The sequence below is a fragment of the Rhincodon typus genome, chromosome 29, assembly GCF_021869965.1.
Source record: "Rhincodon typus isolate 14 chromosome 29, sRhiTyp1.1, whole genome shotgun sequence".
NCBI classification, from domain to species: Eukaryota; Metazoa; Chordata; class Chondrichthyes; order Orectolobiformes; family Rhincodontidae; genus Rhincodon; species Rhincodon typus.
This window is the reverse complement of record NC_063360.1, coordinates 13,166,906-13,188,201: the sequence shown is the minus strand read 5'-3', so window position 1 is coordinate 13,188,201 and position 21,296 is coordinate 13,166,906. Positions and strand designations below refer to the sequence as shown.

Below are 21,296 nucleotides of genomic sequence, written 5' to 3'. Positions count from 1 at the left end.
TTTCCAGCATCTGCAGTTCCTACTATCTCCTATACCAGATATGGAGGGACTGTTTTATGAGGAGAGATTAAGTATAGTGGACCTGTACTCATTGGGAAGAATGAAAGGTGACCTTGTTGAAACAAAGAAGATTCTTAGAGGACTTCACAGGTTGAATGCGCAAAGGTTGTTTCCCCTTCTGGGAGTGTTTTGGATTAGATGGTATAATCTCAGAACAAGAAGTCATACGTTTAAGACACATGAGGAATTTCTTCTGGGTCTGGGTGGGTTGCTTTTCAGAGGCTCAGTGCAGACTTGATGGGCCAAATGGCCTCCTCCTGACTGTAGGGATTCTATATAGAAATGAGATCACCAAAATCTCTGGATGCTTTCCGTCTGCAGGCTGTGGATGTTTTTTTCCACTGATGCTCTTGGCACTTATAGCTTTTTAACGCACTGGAGCTCAACCCAATCAGAAGGTTGTTGTCAGGCAAAAAATTTTTAATTTGAAAAATCCTTGTGCCACTTGGTCTCATTCTCCCTCTTAAACTGCTTCCAAAAAGCATAATTGTATTGCACAGCTCAACTGTATACAATGCTCGATTTTCAAGTTGGAGAGCTTTCCTCGAACTTTCAGAGTGCTGTTCTTTCATCAGGACTTGACGAAGAAGCAGCACTCCAAAAGCTCGTGATTTCAAATAAACCTGTTGGACTATAACCTGGTGTTGTGTGACTTCTGACATTTTCCACCCAAGTCCAAAAACACTGGCACCTCCACACCACCATTAAAATAATGTTTGGCCAGAGACAACATTAAAGGATAGTAGCATTTGGCAAATCTTAGTGTTTTTTTTTGTTTCCTGGTATTGCAATTATAGTAATTCAACTTCCATTTCAAGTAATAATCACAAAAAATGAAAAATATGTGGTCTCTTACACTGTTTTGCCATGCAGTATGTCACGAATGATCTTTTTATCTCATTTACATCTTACCACATTATCACAAAATCCCTTGGTGTCCTAAAACGTGTTGATCTGTCTTGTGTATACCCAATGACTGAGCATCCATGGCTTTCTGGGACAGACAATTACAAAGTCCTTGAGTGAAGATATATTTTTGTCACTGTCCAAAGTGGTTTATCCCTGTATTCTGTCACTTTGACACCCCCATGTCCTAGACTGTCCAGCCAGTGATTTCAGCTTCTCAGCATCAAACCTGCCAGATGCTCTCAGAATCTAAAATTTCAATAATACAACCTTCATCCTTCCAAATTCCAAAGATTGGTGGCTTTGTCTACACAATATCTCTTCGTAAGGCAATCCTGTTTTAACAGAGATTAGTTTGTTAAATCTTTTTTGCAGTCCCTTTAAAGTGCATATGCCCTTCCTTGGGTAAGAAGACCAAAATTGCTTGCTAAGATATGATCTCACTAAGTTGCTAGACCATTATGTAAAACTAGTTAACTTTTATGTTTCAGTCATTTTTGTAATAAACGGTAATGTACATGTTGCTTTCTTAATTGTGTGCTTTATCTGAAATTTAACTTTGTGATTTGTGTACAAGAACGCCTAGATTCCTCAGAATACCAACATTCCTGAGTCTTACACGGTCAAAATGTTTTCCAAGCCATAAAACGTAACTTCACTTTTTTCGTTTATATACAATCTGCCATATTCTTGCCAATTCATTTAACCAATTTAGATCCTTTTGCAACCTCTTTGTAGCTTACTTTCCCATCTAATTTTGTCATCATCAAAATTGGATACATTCACGTGACTCCGTCATTTAAGTCTTTAGTAGATAGTAACTAGCGGAGACCCAAGCACAGATCCTTGTACCTCACTTAGTTTGCCAATCTGAGAATGACATATACATACTGTTTTTGTCTGTTATTCAATCCTTGATTTATACTCTTACGTTATTTTCCCCGCCATCAATCCCAGAGGTTATAAGTCTGCTATCACCTCTGGTGTGTGGCACGTTTTCGTTTTGAAAATCCAAGTATGTCTTTAACTATTGTATTAGTTTATTCAACAACCTCAAAAAAAAATCCACTAAGATTTGCCAAATGCTACTATCCTTTAATGTTGACTGTGGCCAAACATTATTTTTATAATGTTCCCCGTTGATGTATCCATAGTTTATAGTTTCTGGCATTTTCCCTACATTTCCCTAGTGCTGCTACATCTTGTGCAGTTCTATGGGTTCAAGAATAACATTCTTCTGCTCAGATATTGAGTCCTGAGGTGGCTAAATAGTTCAATACTCAATCTGCAAACCTTACCATGGGCGGAGCGGAGGTATTTGCTAATGTGGCTGGCTGGGATGCTCAGGTTGTTGCATGCTCATTCTGTTTGTGATGGGCTCCACTGAGACTTGTTGGAGATGCTCAATGATTGTCTATCTGCTTTCCAGATGATCCTTCAAATTAGACGGTCTTGGGCTGGAGATGTCCATGAATGGATGGAGATATTTACATTTTTTTCAGGGAGGCTTTGAGGGTGTTCTTGAGGCATTTTCTCTGCCCTGCTGGTAATTGCATGCTGTTACGAACCTCTTGAGTAGCGAACGCATCAGATATGCGAACAATGTGGTCCACTCAGTGTAGCCCTTTGACACTAACCAATACCTAGGCCCAGAAGGAATTGGCCTTCGAGAGAAGAGTGTTACTGGACCACCTGTTGGACAATATTGTGCGATGGATGCAAACTGGTAGAGGATCTTTGACTTCTAAAGCTCATTCTCGCATACCTCTGTGAATGTATTGATGATAGTTTGGAGCTTGGCCTGTGAGTGTGTGCAACGGAAGCGTTGTCTATGTACTGCAGCTTGTTGACAATGGTGGAGGTTGCCTTGGCTCTGTACTAGAGGGATGTTTACCAGTGGATTAGCTTCATGTCAGCAGGAAGCTTCATGGATTTAGGATGAGTTGTTTGCAAGGAAGGTGGAGAAGAGCATTGGTGTGATGACACAGCCTTGCTTGACCCCGGGTTTCATTGTGTTTGTGGTGGACCTATTTGTAAAGGTCGCAGCTTTCATGCCATTATGTAGCAGGTGGAGAATGGCAATAAATTTCTCCAGCAGCCAAATTTCTGGAGAGTGCTTCACGCTTAGTTAACAGATTCAGAGGCTTTTCTGAGATAAAGAAAAGCCACACATAAAGGTTGCTGCTGTCCTCTCCACTTTCCTTGGGCTTTTCTCCTCTGAAGATCCAGTCCACTGCCACTTCATGGATAGAATGTGCATTATGGCTCTGGTAGGGACTTTGCTGACGCTGGGAAGAGGTGATTGTGGAGTATTTCTGTAATGACATTTCCCTCCGATGGACAGCAGGGAGACCTCTGTAATCACTGCAATTGTTTTATTTCCTTTCCTAAAACTGGTCACAGTTAAGGCATTTTTCCTTCAAGGTGAGGTCGTGTGTACAATTTAAGATTGCTGCTCCACTGTATTTTAGTTCTTCAGCGATCCTATCTGTATCGAGGGCCTAATTGATTCTCAAGTATTGGATGGTCTTTTTCATCTCATGTTGAGGTTATAATAAAATGATGATGGGGAGCACGCTGTGATTGAGGATAGTCATGTCAAAGACTGAGTCTTGGCTGAGGAGATTCTCAAAATGCCCCTTCCAATGAGCGCTTACTGCTGTTGTCCATGATGAGTGCTACTCTGCTTCTACCTCATTGTGGGATGGATCCTTGAGTGGAAGATGCTCTTGACTCAGCTGAAGAATCCACACGTGTCATGGCTATCAATGTATTCCTATATTTCCTGTGTTTCCACTGTCTGATTGCTAGGTCATGGGTTTTGTTGGACCTTGGCCTTCATTTGTTTACAGACTTATTTTATCTCCCTTGAATATTGCTGGTGTTTTCAATTCAGGAACATCTTGTGCTTCTGTTAAGTAGCTTCTGTATCTAATGGTTCTTGTTAAATCAGTCATGATGTTTCCTGGTAGAGAAACGTGAAGCCTCATATCATGTACACTTTGTGATGATTTTCAATATTGACCAGATGCAATGGACATCTGGCTCCTCTCACTGATAGTGCCTCACAGTCAAACTGGCAACAGATTATGTGGGGCTTTATTTCCAGAGTTATTCAGACCATCGACATTAAATTTCCTGCAGCAGTGCTTTGCTACTGCTGCCGGTATTGGGCCTAGTTTATGGAGATTGCCTAATCCCTTCTATGGTTGGTCTAGCTGTTGTCAGCTATTGTTGTAACATGGGTGATGCGAATTTCCTCATTTGGGCAATGCTGTAGTCAAACAAATGTTAATGGCTGGAATGAGGATCTTGTCATGAGGTCTTGCATTCATGTAACCGATGAGAGGGGATGTTTTGTAAATAACATGCGAGCTTTCTAACTATCGCTTGTTCTCCTTAACTCAGTGTGCTATTCCGCCCCCCCCCCCCCTGCTTTTTTAAAATGAAAACAAACACCTTATGAAAAACCAGCTGGTTCCATGCACAAGTTACTTTTTAGGTCTCCAGTTGATGTTTTTTCTTAGTTGTCTTCTTGCTCTTAATGTATTTATAAACTATTTTTCGATCTTCCTTTCTTTTACTTAAGAATTTTTCATGGCCTATGTTTACTTTCCTAATTGACTTTTTAATTTCAATCTACTTGGTGTGCCCCTTCTAGCTGAGCGCTGCAGAGATTTCATATAAGTTTGGTTAGGCTGTGCTTAAGCCAGTTGATTATAATTTCAACACTTTGTATAAAAGCTGCTCATGTATCATAACTCATTTCTAATTGCATTGATAAAAGTTGACAGCAGCTGTCAATGCACAACAGTTGAATCCTTTTTCAATAAAGTATGATTGAAAATGATGTTGTAGCTGAACAACTTTAACTTCTCCATTTAGGATCAGCTACAACAGAAGATCATCTGTCCTGGGGTTGTGACTTGCCTTGCTGCATCACCTAATGGACTTCATGTTACAGCTGGGATTGGAGAGAGCATCTACCTGTGGGAGGTAAATGTAAAAAAAAATGTGCTTTTACAATTAAGGACCGAAATGTAAACTTTCAATCTAATAATTGCTGATTTCACATTGATTATATAGAGTTGTAGTTTAGGAAGAGAGTGCAAAGTGCCCTGCAGGATTATTTTCGAGAGTTTTTTTAATGCCCAATTCTCTTAAAATTTTGAGGACTGACTTGAACTTTGTTTTTGTAATTGTTCAGCCTTAGGAAAATTATGGTGTCAATTCCATGTTAAAATGAATGGAAAACATATTAAATTGTCATGGAATAATTTCAAGCTAAATATTTCATCCGTTGGTTTTGATTTTGTAGTGTTTCACTGGTCACTTTGCAATATCATTTGCACAGGTTTATTGTTTATTGGAGGTAAATTGAGTAAAGTTGTCAGGCTCTGGCAGCAGCAGTTCTTCAAAACAACCACAATGTGGCACTCTACACACAATTTTGCGATCACATTCTCTCAAGTTTAATTTTGGATTACCTTCATTGTTTTATGGCTGTGAGAATTAAATGTGATGCAGTTGAAGGCTATTAATTAGTGTAGTGCATATAAAAGAAAAAGTGCAGATGTTGGAAATCTAAAGCAGCAATGGAAAATGTTGAATGCGTTTAATGAGTCAGGCATCATATCTGGAGAGCAGATTTCTGGCATCGGCAAGATTTTGCCTTTTTGTATTGTTTAATGTAGTCATTTTCTTTTCTGGATCACGTACTTTAGTTAATTTTCTTTTCCTCTTTCAATGTGATGTAACTTAACTGAGTTTTTTGAAGAAGCAGCGAAGAGGGTATTTGAGGGCAGAGCGGTGAACATGATCTATGTGGACTTCTGTAAGGCGTTCGACAAGGTTCCTCATAATAGTCTGGTTAGCAAGGTTAGATCGCATGAAATACAGGGAGAACTAGCCATTTGGATTCAGAATTGGCTTGAAGGTAGAAGAGGTGCTTTTCAGACTGGAAGCCTGTGACCAGCAGTGTGCCACAAGGATCGGTGCTGGGATTGCTGCTTTTTGACATTTACGTAAAGGATTTGGATGTGAACATAGGAGGTATGGTTAGTACGTTTGCGGATGACACCAAAATTGGAGGTGTAATGGACAGCGAAGAAGGGTACCTCAGAGTACAAGGGATCTTGATCCGATGGGTGAAAAGGCCAAGCAGTGGCAGGTGGAGTTTAATTTAGATAAATGTGAGGTGCTGCATTTTGGAAAAGCAAATCAGAGCAGGACTTATGCACTTAATGCTAAGGTCCTGGGGAGTGCTGCTGAACAAAGAGACCTTGCAGTGCAGATTCATAGTTTCTTGAAAGTGGAGTCGCAGGTAGATAGAGTAGTGAAGGTGGTGTTTGGTATGCTTGCCTTTTTTGGTCAGTGCATTGAGTAAAAGAGTTGGGAGGCCATGTTGCAGCTGTACTGGACATTAGTTAGGCCACTTTTGAAAAACTGCATGCGTTTCTGGTCTCCCTGCTATAGGAAGGATGTTGTGAAACTTGAAAGGGTTCAGTAAAAATTTACAAGGATGTTGTCAGTATTGAAGGGTTTGATCTTTAGGGAGAGGCTAAATATGCTAGGGCTATTTTTCCCTGGAGCATTGGAGGCTGAGGGGTGACTTTTATAGAGGTTTATAAAATCAGGGGCATGGATAGGGTGAATAGACAAGGTCTTTTCCCGGGGTGGGGGAGTCCAAAACTAGAGGGCATAAATTTAAGGTGAGAGGGGAGAGATTTGAAAGGAATCTAAAGTGGCAACTTTTTCAGCTAGAGGGTGGTGCGTGTATGGAATGAGCTGCCAGAGGAAGTGATGGAGCCTGGTACAGTTACATTTAAAAGGCACCTGGATGGTTATATGAATAGGAAAGGTTTCTGTTGGCATAGACGATTGGACTGAAGGGTCTGTTTCTGTGCTGTACATCTCTGACTCTATGATATTCATTGTCTCTTTAACCCTCTCGTCTTCACTGCTATCAAGTCCTTTTTTTTTAGATCACATCTTTCCCAAAACCCCTTCCAGGTTCCTGGCATGTATTTTTGTTCACTGGTAATCTCTAACTCCAATTCATTTCACATGGATCTTTTGATTAGTTCTATTTTGAATCCACCCACAATATCCACCATAAAATTCAACTGCCTGCTAAATAGTTGTTTTTGGCACTTCATGAATTCCACTGTTTTTGCTGTATGCCACGCTCAGCATGCTTAGTCTCTTATCTCTCTCTTCCTTTCCTTCACAATCAGCTGTGTTTCGGAGCTGACATTATCCTCAGTTCCACAACCATTTTTTTTTAAGCAAGGAATTTCTTCTCACTCACTTCTGCTTGCGAATATTTTCCGTTTGTCTCCAGCCTCCCTAATCCATCTGGATTCCTCCATCTATTCTTGTATAGTTCTTGATCGTTTCTTTTAGAGTTCATAGTCATGTCAAGTTTTTCTACTCCACACACTCAGCGCAAGTCAGAGACGGGGGAAGAGATTTTCTTTAAGTCTGAATAAAGTTTGAAAGTATAATCCTGTACAGTAGTAGCGCTTTCACTTTGCTGACAAACTGAAAGTAAGGTGAAATTGTGGTGAGCTGTCAGTCACAGCTGATCAGTGGTCTGATACAATCTTTTGGCCTTTCTTGAGAGAGGATGACATGAGCAGCTCGTTGCTAAGATACTGTAGAATTTAGGATGAGCAAATGGCACCACATGTAAATTTGCATTTTGTTATTGAATAGCTTGGTTTGTTTCTAATTTGCAAAGAATTAATTGGTAAAGAGCTCCACACAGGTTAATATTTTGACAAATTATTTTTGCTGGAGGCTTTCTCAGTTCAAATTGATTTAAATGAATAACCTTTAGAATCATTGGCTTGCTACATTGTGATGCAGCACACAGCGTGACATGGAACATTTAGGGTTTAATAGGTTATGGGCAATGTAAATTGGATTGCAGCTGAATCATTTGGGAGGAGATAGAACATGTTGGTGGTACGTTCCTATGCAGGAAATATGTGGAGATTATAAACTGGACTAAATTTTGTAGACTCCTTCCAAAGAGATGTTTGGAGACCAGGAGTTCAATCTTGTATCCACAGATCATTTTGATCAAATTATGCTATGAACAGTTCTGCAAAGTACTTAAGAGCTCATGATGCTAATCTTTTGCTATTGTTGTATCAGGTTTCTACAGGAAATCTCCTGTTGACACTGAACAGACATTATCAGGACCTGACATGTATTCGCTTCACTGATGATAGCAGTCACTTAATCTCAGGAGGGAAGGACAATCTTGTGCTGGTGTGGAGTCTGTGCAGGTAATAGATTAAATACGGAATGATTTTAAGGAATTCCCCAGTACAGTTGTCAACAGGGCTATCAACCAGGTCCGACCCATCTCCCCCACTTCTGCCTTCACCCCCTCTCTTCCGTCCTGCAACAGCAATAGGGTTTTCCTTGTCCTTGCCTACCATCCCTCCAGCATCCATATCTGAAAAATCATCAGCTGCCATTTTGCCACCACCAGACATGCATTCCCCTCCCCTCCTTTGTCCACCTTCTGCAGGGACCGTTCTCTCTGGGACACCCTGGTCCACTCTTCCTTAACTGCCAACAGCCCCCACCCCGCCATGGCACCTTCCTCAGCAATGTGGTCTCCTCGAAATTGGGGGAACGAAGCATAGACTGCGTGACCGCTTTGCAGAATACCTGCGTTCTGCCTGCAAAAAAGGACCCTGAGCTTCCAGTTGCCTGCCACTTTAAAACACCACCCTGTTTGCTGACTAACATTTCTGTCTCGGGCTTGCTGCCATGTTCCAGTGAAGCTCAGCGCAAGCTGTAAGAACAAGATCTTATTTTCCGCTTGGGAACCTGAAGCCCTCCAGATTCAATATCAAGTTCAATAATTTTAGGGCCTGAACTATCCCCATGTCCTAGTCCCCAATGCCACACACCAGGCCTTGTTATCACGTAGTCTGCCATTTCACACTACCTATTGTTAGCCACTAACAGCTATTCACTCTCCTAGCCAGATTGTTATCCACTCATTTGTCTGTCCAATTGTTCTTCTGTCTTCGGGCTCTATCCCCACCTATTGTTTACTTCTTATTGCCTCCCCCCACCCTATCTTCTGCGTATAAACTGGCATTTTCCTAGCTATCATCGGTTCTGAGGAAGGTTCACTGGGTCCGAAACTCTGATTTTTCTTCACGTGCTGAGCTTTTCCAGCATCTTCTGTTTTTGTTTGATTTTAAGGATGCTTGACTTTAATAAGGTACACCTGCAATTTGATTGCGAATGCAGTAGGTGCTACTCCCATGATTCAGCTGTACAAATGTAATTAATCATTTTGGAAGCGAGAATATAATGGGCCTGTTGAGAGACTAAACGATACATGTTAAAGCACTCAATTTCAAGTTGGTAGACATATTTAAAAACAAAGTTTGTGTTTTATTTTCATATCTGAGTTGAAATTCTGACTCTATACCTTTGTTACCCCTAGACTTGACTATTCCAGTGCATTCCTGGCCAGCCTCTCCTCTTGAGAGGTAATTCATGACTGAGGTCATTCAGAGCTCTTGGCTTATGACTGAACTTGCACCAAATCTGGTGCATTGACCATTGTGTTTGCTGACTTGAATTGATTCTTTAGCCTTTAAAATTTCTGATCCTTGTTTTGAAATACTTCAATGACCTTACCTTTCCCTATCTCTGTAATTTTTTCCGGCCCAAAAACCGGGCGGCATGGTGGCTCCGTGATTAACACTGCTGCCTCACAGTGCTGAGCACCCAGGTTCAGTTCCATCCTCAGGTGACCGTCTGTGTGGAGTTTGCACGTTCTCCGTGTCTGCATGGGTTTCCTCTGGGTGCTGCAGTTTCCTCCCACAGTCCAGTGATGTGCAGGGTAGGTGGATTGGCCATGCTAAATTGCCCATAGTGTCTAGGGCTGTGTAGTTTGGGTGGGTTAGCCATGAGAAATGCATTGTTACAGGAATGGGGTGGGTCTGAGTGGAATGCTCTTCAGAGAGTGGACTTGATGGCATTCTATGAATACGAGGTTAACTCTAAGAAACCCTTCAGGGCATCTCTGCGGGCTCCAATTCTGGCCTGTTGCACGTGTCCAATTATAAACATTCCAGCAGTAATTCCTTCAGTTGCTGAGTTCCAAAGCTAAACCTTTCCACATCTCTATTCTCTCTCATTTCACCTTTAATGACATTCCTTCAGGCTAATTGCCTGACTAAGATTTTTGTCATATATTCTCCATTTCCTTACGTAGGTCTGTTTGATAATGCTCCCATGAAAACCGTGGCATGTTTTACCATCTAAAGGGGCAGCTTTCCTTGTTAGGCCTCCATTAAAGTTAACGAGAGAAAGTCACAAACAGTATCCTCAAAAGTACATGAGAGAGTGAATAATTCTTTTTTCTTCATTGGTCTCTTGGTTGCTATGGTGGACTCCAGTAGGTCAGACAATGACAGCCTTAAAATAAAAAACTGAATGATGCAATAATTTGTCTCTACAAGGCATACTAAATAACTTGTTTAAAATTAATAATGCATAGCATTGATCTTTCTTGCCCACGTATTATTAAAATGTATGGGGTAGCATATCATTGTTGCTTTGCAGCCCAGTTTTTGGTAGCCAACTAACTGTTCTGTCCATGGATCAGCAAAATTACCCGCGGGGATGCTGGTTTGTTCCTTCCTACAGGGATGCTGTGGCAAATGTACAGTATTTGTAGGCGAATGCCTTGGTTGAACCATTTGCTTCTTTACAGTTGCTAGGTGAGTCGAGAATCAGATCTGGTTGCATTCATATCCACATCCTGTTTTGTTACTTTTTTTTATGAATTGATCAACTCCAGTAAATATGCACAATATCTACCAGGTTATGATCTTGTCAGATTTTTTGTACCTTGAACAGACAAAAGGTGAAGTGTGCTTGATTTTATTTGAGTACAATATTCATCTTCATTACTCCACTCCTTGTTGGTTTAGTAAACAGTTTGTAAATCTACAAGGCACAATTCCTATATGTTAACCTGGAGTTACTTCCACAAAGGTGTTGGGTTTCTGTCATCTGTTATTGGGCATAATGTACTTAAGTGTGGTATATACAGCGTGGAAGCAGACTGTTTGGCCCCAGAAGTCCATACCAATGTTAATGTATTGCACTTGAATTTCCTCCCAACATTACTTGTCCTGTTATATAAGCATAAATCTTTAATCCCCTCTCCCCCAGGTGCATTTATACCATTCACTTCAGGCATTCCTTTTGGTAGTGAGTTCCACATTCTCACCACACTTTGGATTTAAAAAAAAGTTTCTTTGAATTCCGTGTTGGATTTCTTCATGATTATGCAGCGCAGATGGCCTTTAATTCTGACTCCTCTTAGGCAGTCCCTCAAGACTGGGCGTGACTTTCTCCCACTTGAGATGTTGGTCCTGAGCTGACTAAACAGCTCAATGCTAGATCTTTGCATCTTGCCAATAGTGGGGCAAATGTTTGAAGAGATGGGTGGTTGGGATACTTGGGATTAAGAGGATCCTGTGGATGCGGTGTACTTTAGATTGCATTTGATAAGTTGTCATATAAAAGCAAATCGAGGCCATAAGATGTAGGAGCAGAGGTAGGCCACTCAGCCTATTGAGTGTGCTCCGCCATTTGTGGCCAATCTGATAATCCTGACTCCAATTTCATGCCTTCTCTCATAACCTTTCGTTTCCTTACTGATTAAAAATCTGTCTATCTTAACCTTGAATATACTTAATGACCTAGCCTTTATAACCTTCTGTGGTGAAGAATTCCACAGATTTATTACTCTCTGTGAGAAGAAATTTTTCCTCATCACGGTCTTAAAATAGGTGGCCCCTTATTGTGAGATTATACCATGCTCATGGTGTAAGGGTAACATATCTGCATGGATAAAGGATTGGTTAACTAACACAAACCAGAAAGGTGGGAAATATGAGCCAATTTCATGTTGGCAAGCTGAAACTAGTGGAGTGCTGCAGAATTAGTACTGAGGCCTCAACTATTTACAGTGTATATCAGTGACTTGGATGAATGGATCAACTGTATGATTGCTAAATTTGCTGAAGACACAAAGGTAGTGAGAAGAGTAAATTGTCAAGAAACATAGAAACTAGAAGCAGAAGGAGGCCATTTCGGTCCTTTTGAGCCTGACCAACCATTCGGTATGATTATGGCTGGTCCTCTATCTCCGTTCCGTATTCCTGCTTTCACCTTTGACTTTAAAATCTAAAAATGTATCCCTATCTTTCTTAAATATATTCAGTGACTTGGCCACCACAGCATTTGGCGGTAAAGAATTCCACAAGTTCACTGCCCTTTTAATTCCTGTTCTCAGGCCTAAGTGGCCTACTCTGTATCCTGAGACCCCTACTTCTAGACCACCTAATCAAGGAAAACATCATCCTTGCATCTATTCTGTCCAGCCATGTCGGAATTTTATGCGATTCAATCATGACCTCTCGCCTTTCTAAATTCCAGTGAATATAGATCCAGCCCCCCTCATAGGACAATCCTGCCTTTTTATTCACTCATGGAATGTGGGCTTTGTAGGCTAGCCAGCATTTATTGCCCCTTCCTAGTTGCCCTGGTGAAGATGGTGGTGCGCTGCCCTCTTGAACCGCTGCAATCCACCTGCTGTAGGTTGATCCACAATTTAGAATCATAAAATCCATACAGTGTGGAAGCATGCCATTTGGTCTGTCGAGTCCACTCCAACCCTCTGAAGAACATCCCACCCAGACCCCCACTCTATCCCTATAACCCCACATTTACCATGGTTAATCCACCTAGCGTTCACGTCTTTCGCCTGTGGGAGGAAACCCATGCAGACATGGGGAGAATGTATAGACTCCACGCAGTCAGTTGCCCGATGGTTGAATCAAACCCAGGTCCCTGGCTCTGTGAGGCAGTAGTGCTAGCCAATGTGCCACTCCAATCTGTCCCACTTTCCCAGGTATCAGCCTAGTGAACCTCTGCTGCATTCCCTGTCTAGCAACCATACCCATACTTAGTTTGGGAGATCAAAACTGGATGCAGTACTCCAGGCGTGCTCTCACCAAGGCTCTGTAAGACATCCATACTATTGAACTCAAGTCCTCTTGCTATGAGGATCAATAGACCTCCATGCATTCTCCTCACGACTCTCACCCACTTCTGTGTTCTCAACTTGGAAATGTTGCGTTTGGATTCCTTGTCCAGGTCATTTATATGTCATGAGTAGATGGGGTCCAAGCATTGATTCTTGCAGTAGATGCCAGTATTGCCACTGTACTGGTGCCCTTGGAAAGAAGCCAAGATGGATTGTCAACTCGATGCTTCTGGCTGAAGATGCTTGCAAATGCTTCAGTCTTGTCTTGTGCAATAATATACCGGGCTCCCCCATCACTGAGGCTGGGGTAAGTTGTGGAGCCTCTTCGTCCACTGAATTGCTTAATTGTCCACCGTCATTCGCAACTTGATGTGGCAGAACTGCAGAGCTCACCTCTGATTCGTTGGTTGTGGAATTGCTTAGCTATGCAATTCATGCTATTTATGCTACTTGACATGCAAATAGTCCTGTGCTATAGCTTCACCAGGTTGTTGTTTCTTTTGAGTATGCGTATTGCTGCTCCTGACATACCCTCTTACAGTCTCCATTGAACCAGGGCTGATCCCTTGATTTGATGGTAATGTAGGGAGATTATGGTTACACATTGTAGTTGAATACAATTCTGCTGCTGGCCCACAGCATCCAGTGCATTTTTCCCTTTTGTGGTTCCCTCACCGCCAGTCTATAGAACATAGAACATTACAGCGCAGTACAGGCCCTTCGGCCCTCTATATTGCGCCGACCTGTGAAACCAATCTGAAGCCCATCTAACCTAAACTATTCCATTATCATCCATATGTTTATCCAATGACCATTTAAATGCCCTTAAAGTGGGCGAGTCTACTATTTTTGCAGGCAGAGCATTCCATGCCCCTACCACTCTGAGTAAAGAACCTACCTCTGACATCTGTCCTATATCTATCACCCCTCAACTTAAAGCTATGTCCCCTCATGCTAGCCATCACCATCCGAGGAAAAAGGCTCCCACTGTCCACCCTATCTAATCCTCTGATGATCTTGTATGTCTCTATCAAGTCACCTCTTAACCTTCTTCTCTCTAATGAAAACAGCCTCAAAACCCTCAGCCTTTCCTCATAAGACCTTCCCTCCATACCAGGCAACATCCTGGTAAATCTCCTCTGCACCCTTTCCAATGCTTCCACATCCTTCCTATAATGCGGTGACCAGAACTGTACGCAATACTCCAAGTGCGGCCGCACCAGAGTTTTGTACAGCTGCAACATGACCTCATGGCTCCGAAACTCAATCCCTCTACCAATAAAACCTAACATACTGTACGCCTTCTTAACAACGCTATCAACGTGGGTGGCAACTTTCAGTGATCTATGCACATGGACACCCAGATCTTTCTGCTCATCCACACTACCAAGAATCTTACCATTAGCCCAGTACTCTGTATTCCTGTTACTCCTTCCAAAGTGAATCACCTCACACTTTTCCACATTAAACTCCATTTGCCACCTCTCAGCCCAGCTCTGCAGCTTATCTATGTCCCTCTGTAACCTGCAACATCCTTCCGCACTATCCACAATTCCACTGACTTTGGTGTCATCCGCAAATTTACTAACCCATCCTTCTACGCCCTCATCCAGGTCATTTATAAAAATGACAAACAGCAGTGGCCCCAAAACAGATCCTTGAGGTACACCACTAGTAACTGAACTCCAGGATGAACATTTCCCATCAACCACCACCCTCTGTCTTCTTACAGCTAGCCAATTTCTGATCCAAACCGCTAAATCACCCTCAATCCCATGCCTCCGTATTTTCTGCTATAGCCTACCATGGGGAACCTTATCAAACGCTTTACTGAAATCCAAATACACCACATCAACCGCTTTACCCTCATCCACCTGTTTGGTCACCTTCTCGAAGAATTCAATAAGGTTTGTGAGGCACGACCTACCCTTCACAAAACCGTGATCTAGCAGTGATGTCCTTTTTGGATTCAGCTAATTCTGTCAATAGTAGTGTTGCTGCAGAGTCAATCTTGGTGATTGATTTTTGAAGTCCCCCAGCAGTAAATATTCTGTGCCCTTGCCACCTTGGTGCTTCCTCCAAGCATTAAATAATGTGGAGAACTGATTCATAAGCGGACAGTGCTGTGGAGGGTGATAATCAGCACGAGGACTTCATGTAGTCTGGTATCTATGTTGCGGACTCCCCGGGCAACTCCTTACCACCATAGTGCCAGCTCTGGTTAGTTGTCCTGCAGATGGGACAGTACATGCCAAGGGATGATGATAGTGGTGTTTGGGACAATGTCCACACATATGATTCTGAGCATCTCTTCCGTAAATTTCACCTGTATATAAGTCTGCTATCAACTCATTAATTTTAATTGGTTTTGCAAGTAAGTGCCTGATTGTTTGCAGGTTTGAGAAACTGATATTGACACCTCAGATTGCTGCGACATATGAGCTGAGCTTAGTCAGTTTATGGTGGTCAGGTTCGAGAGTATTTTAAACTATTCTGAATCAAACGTGTTTGGGTTTTGTTGTAATTTAAAATCGGTGATTCTCAATATGTGGTTATGTTTTTCCATTCCCACAGCTGCTTGCATTTCATTATTCCTTTTATATACATGTATTTCTGTTGCCATCTCTTTCATGGCTGCAGAATTCCGTGTTTGATTCAAACCAAATGTTAATTTTTCCTTGTTTGCTCCTAGTCCTCATTTTAAGTACCACCTTTGCTGTCATAGAAGGAGAACTGTCATTCTGAGACTTTTTTTTATATCTGTTTTGGTTTGGAGCTGTAAACTGAGTGGTGGTGACCTTACATTTTTTTGAGCAGCAGCTTGTTTTAAAAAAAAACACAATAAACAAATTGATGTTTGCTTATAAGGCCAGGCCTGAAAGTTAATTGCAGGTTGATGATTCTTGTTCAAAGAACGTTGTTGATGTTTCAGTTCCCGTGAGTATGTTATGCTCAAATAGCAGATGTTTGAATGTTAGCAGGCCAGGGGCACAGCCAGTCTAACAAAAAGAAACCAAAGTTTTAACTGGTTTTGAGCTGTATTTACATCAGAAAGATTGTGACTGCCAAAGCTGCAGGACAAGGATTTGATTGGTCCCTGGTTTTCCCCCACTATCAATTTATTGAAAGTTCAGAGAATACAGCTGACTTATAAGAATTAAATAAATAAATACTCCTCAGCACTTACTGGAAGCTAATTGCATTGAGCATTCAGGAACCAAGCAAGATACAATTCCGTGTGCTGTGACGTTACTGGTCATGGAAACAGCTTAAGTGAACTGGCCAGTTACATTGCATTTATTTTTTTTCCTTTTTGATTTATCCCTTAACTCTGTCTGACGTTGTGAGAGTGGGAGCTAGAATCAAAGAAGAATGCGTTTAAATCATAGACATTAATTAGATCACCTTGTGGTTTTACTTGCTGTGCTAAGGGTACTGTATTATTAATGAATTGTTAATTCTTTTTGTTTTAAGCTATAAACTTGGTGCTTGGTATTGGTTATTTTAAAAACCTGATTATGAACCACTGGAACAATCTTAAGGGTTATTGAGTATTTTAATTTTACTCTGTTACGAAAACAGGGATAGGAAGGCCATTTGCCTCTGTAAAGTCGTAAAGTCCTACAGCACAGAAACAGACCCTTCAGCTCAACTCCATGCTGGCCAGGTTTCCTAAAATGAACTAGTTCCATTTGCCTGCATTTGACCCATGTCCCTCTAAACTCGCCTATTCCATGTACCTGTACTAATGTCTTGTTGTAATTGTACTCTCCTTGACCACTTCCTCTGGCAGCTTGTTCCATGTACACAACACCCTCTGCATGAAAAAGTTGCCCCTCCGGTTGCTTTAAAATCTTTGCTCTCTCTCACCTTAAACCTATGCCATTTAATTTTGGACTCCCCAACGCTAGAGAAAAGGACCTTGTCTATTCACCTTATCTATGCCTCTCATGATTTTATAAACCTCTTAAACTTCTTGGAAAAAAAATTGTACCTTTTGTGCTATCCCTTGGTAGTGTTGCTTCATTACACTGTATGTAAAAGCTTGTTCTGTACAGCATCTTTATTCTTTTGTTAATGTACTGGGTTGGAAAGAAGTTCTGTGTGGAGTACTCTAGGGCACTACTATATTTGCATCACTGACTTGGATTTGGAAACTCAATGCAAATTTGTTACATTTGCAGTTGATACAAAACCAGGAAGCCCATTGGAACTCAAGGTGCACCTGAGAGATTACAAGTTTGACAAAATATATTTACAGGCAAAACAACAGCAAAATGTTACTAGTAAGGCGAGTGTAAAGTAGGAAGGAAGCAGGGTTGATCCACTTACACCCTAAAAGATATTAAAATGGTTGAGGAAGTCCTTGATGATTAAGAAAGTGAAGGTCATCAGGTCGAGTTGCCTTCCAGGTCATGCACATCCAAACTTGGATGTTTATCGCTATTCTTTCGTTGTTGGGTCAAAAGTCTGGAACTCTCTATCTAACTGTATTGTGAGAGTTTCTTCACACAGATTGTTTTAATTCAAGATGGTAGCTCTCCATCATCATCATAAAGGCCTTTGGAGATAATGGCCATACTAGTTATTCTCATATCTGAGGAAGGCTTTTTGTGTGCAAACATGCCATTAGGAGCAGAAGTAGACCCTATGCTCCCTCGAGGCTAATCCTCCACTCAATAGGATCATGGCTGATTTTGTTTGCATTTTGAATTCCACTTTGTCATCTGCTCCTGCTAACCTTATATTCTTGTTAGACAAGGTAATCAATTTACTATCTCCTTAGGAATATTCACTGAACCTGCTTCTCCTACCTTTTGAGGCGGAGTTTCAAAGTCACACACTGTCAGAAGAGAAACTACATCATCATAGAATCCATCATAGAATCCCTACAGTGTGGAAACAGGCCCTGTGGCCCAACAAGTCCACACTGACACTCAGTGCATCCTACCCAGAACCATCCCCTATAACCCACCTAATCTACAAATCCCTGGACACTATGGGCAATTTAGCATGGCCAATCCACCTAACATGCACATCTTTGGACTGTGGGAGGAAACCGCAGCATCTGGAGGAAACCCACGCAGACACCAGGAGAACGTGCAAACTCCGCACAGACAGTTACCCAAGGATGGAATTGAACCTGCGTCCCTGGTGCTGTGAGGCAGCAGTGCTAGCCACTGTGCCACTGTGCTGTCCCAAACTCCTCATTGTTCTAAAAGGTAACCTTAATTTTTAAGTGGTAATCCCTGGCTCTGGATTCACGTAGAAGAGAAAACACATTGACATTTCAACCACTTGGCAAGGTGGAAGTGGACAATGGGCAAACATTTTTGGGGATAGTGACAATAACTCTGTAGGTTTCAAATGCCTTTTGGAAAGGGATAAAAGAGTGCAAATATCTAAACTGGGGGGAGGCCAATTTCGACATCATTTGACAAGATATGGCAAACAGACTGGGAGCACCTACTTTTACATTTGAAAAGTGAGAGTCTTTCAAAAGTGGTCAAGTGAGAGTTCAGGCTAGCATGTTCCTCTAAGAGTGAAGGGCAAAGGCAACAAGTGCAAGAACCCTGGATGTCAAGGAATTTTGACTGATAAAGAAACAGAAGGAAAATATGTTAGGTACAGAGCAGTAAAACAGGTGAGGCCCTTCAGGAGTATTGTGTGTGTGTGTGTGTTGGGGGTTGGCTACATAAAAGATAAAAGAGGGGCCACAAAATATCTTTGGCAGATAGGATTAAGGAGAACCCCATGGCATTTTGTAAGGATATTAACAGCAAGAGGATTACCAGGGAAGGAGTGGGGCCTATTAAAGATAAAAGGGCAATCTGTACATGAAGATGGAGATTCTGGATGAGGTCTTAAACAAATATTTCTCACCTGTATTCGCAAAGGAGAAAGACTTAGCTGGAGATTTCAGTTGAAGTGGTGAAGTTTTAGAGCACCTTAAGATTAATGAAGAAGAGGTATCAGATGCCCTAACAGGTATAAAGGTGCATAAATCCCCAGGGCCTGATGAGATGTATCCCAGGCTGCTATGGGAGGCAAAGGATGTGATTAAGGGGCCCTGAAAGAGATATTTAATACTTCACTGGCCATAGATGAAGTGCCAGGTGACTGGAGGAAAGCTAATGTGATTCCTTTGGTCTAGAAGGACAGCAGGGATAGACCAGGTAATACAGACCAGTTAGTCTGACATCAGTGGTGGGGAAATTATTGGAAACATTTGAGGGACAGGATTCATCAACACTCAAAGGCAGGGATTGATGAGTGATTGTCAACACGGATTTATTAGAGGGAGATCCTGTCTGACTAATTTAATTGAGATTTTTGAAATTACTATGGCAGATGTGCCTAAGACCAGAAGGCTTAATTTAAGTGAAGAGCAGCTGGTTTAGAGGGGATCTGAGGAAAAACTCTTTTCACACAGAGGCTGGTAGAAATATGGAATGCACTACCTGAGAGTATGCTGGAGGCAGGTACTCTCAAAACATTTAAGAGCATCTGGGTGAGCATTTAAAGTGCTAGGATATAGTAGGCTATGGACCTAGTGGAGACAAAAGGGATAAGTATGCTTGGTGTTTGTTGGCCAGCATTAACATGGTGGACTGAAGGGTCTGTTTCGATGCTGCATGACTCTAAGACTGTTCAAGATCTTAAATACTTCACTTAAGTTGCTCCTCTTCTAAACTGCAGTGGAATCAAGCCCAGTCTGACCAACCTTTCCTCATTAGTCAGTTTGTTCCTTTCAGATATCAATCTAACGAACCTCCTTTGAACTGCCTCCAACACATTTACATCCTTCCTTCCTTAAATAAGGAGACCAAAACTGCACTTGGTATTCAGGATATAGTCTCTCCAATGCCCTTTATAACTGAAGCAAAGCATCCTTACTTTTATGTTCATTTCATCTTGTGATAAAGGATAGTATTCCATTAGATTTAATTACTTATTGTACCTAAATACTAACTTTCTGTGATTCATTTGTACTTTTTTTTAAATTGAAGCTATAAAACTGATTTATGGAGGCAGAATAGCAGAACTTACCATAGAGAAAGTTGTGACCAAACTGTATAATGCGCTATTCAGGCAATAATATTCAGACAATAAATGCCAGTCAGTGATGCCCACATCTCACAAGTGAATTTTTAAAAAAATTGCTCTTTGAATGGTGTCGCCAAACTATAAAGACAACTTTTAGGTGCTAGCACTAGGCAAAGAAGAGCTGCAAAGTGACTCCTGGTGTCAGAGAAATGAGATAGAAAGAAAGACTGGAGAAAACAATGGATAGGAAGCACCTGAGAGGTCACCATACAATTACACAAGATAGAAAAGGGAATGAAAGCAATAAATCTGAAATATTACTTCCGAATGGGCAAACCATAACTTAGTTTAAGACTTTGGTTTGGGAACGTTTTGACTGAGTTTTTATTTTGGAGGGATTTCATTCTGGCTGCTGATTGAATATTTTGACGGGAAGCTTGTAGTCTCAAGTTCAGTAAGCTGAACAGAAAATGAACTGTCTCTGCTGGGACGTTTTATTTTCGGCTGTTAAACACTGTTTTCAACATGATAGTGCCTTGGCATATTAAAAGATACTTTATGCTACAAGTTGCTAATATCAATGGGCTGATACTAAGCGTTCATTTTAGAATATCTATTCAACTGAGTCTAAAATTACTGCCTATAGCATATTTCTTTATTTAAGAAGGAAAATACATAATTTACGGTTCGGGTTTTCACTAAATATTTCCTCTGTTTCAAATGTCAGCAGAATTTGTATAGAATTTAAATAGCATAAGCTGCCTTTAGATTATAATATGTTAGAGTACTGGATTCTTGTTGCTGTAAACCTGCAGGTTACAGTTGATTGAATTCATAATGGTCCAAGGTTGCTGTTGCTGCTTAGTCTAACTCCTCTTCTTCAGACTTTAATTTTGCATTCATTAATTTACTCCACCTTCGATTAACATGTTTATATTAGAGTAATGACAGTTGAGGGCGCGGTTATTCCACATGTTTATAAAACTTCATTTGATTAAAAATCAAATTTTTCTGATGAAGAACAATATTTACCTCCGTTGGAAGGCAATGGTGAAGAAGAGCAGTGAATCTAACCTCCCCCCCCCCCCCCCCCCCCCCCCCCCCCCCCGTGCCGAATAACTGCGCCCTTCCTGTCATTGTGTTTGTTTTTTCGGAGCTCTATGGTTGGTAGGGGGGGGGG

General features: G+C 41.4%; 1 protein-coding gene across 1 annotated transcript in view; it reads left to right on the top strand.

Moving 5' to 3' along the window:
• The window catches only part of wdr18 (WD repeat domain 18), a 165,524-nt gene that overhangs the window by 1,360 nt on the left and 142,868 nt on the right, over positions 1 to 21,296 (top strand). The window contains exons 2-3 of the mRNA XM_020534000.2: positions 4,852 to 4,962; positions 8,128 to 8,261. Of these exons, the coding sequence (XP_020389589.1) occupies positions 4,852 to 4,962; positions 8,128 to 8,261 (245 nt within the window). The remainder of the gene's footprint in view (positions 1 to 4,851; positions 4,963 to 8,127; positions 8,262 to 21,296) is intronic.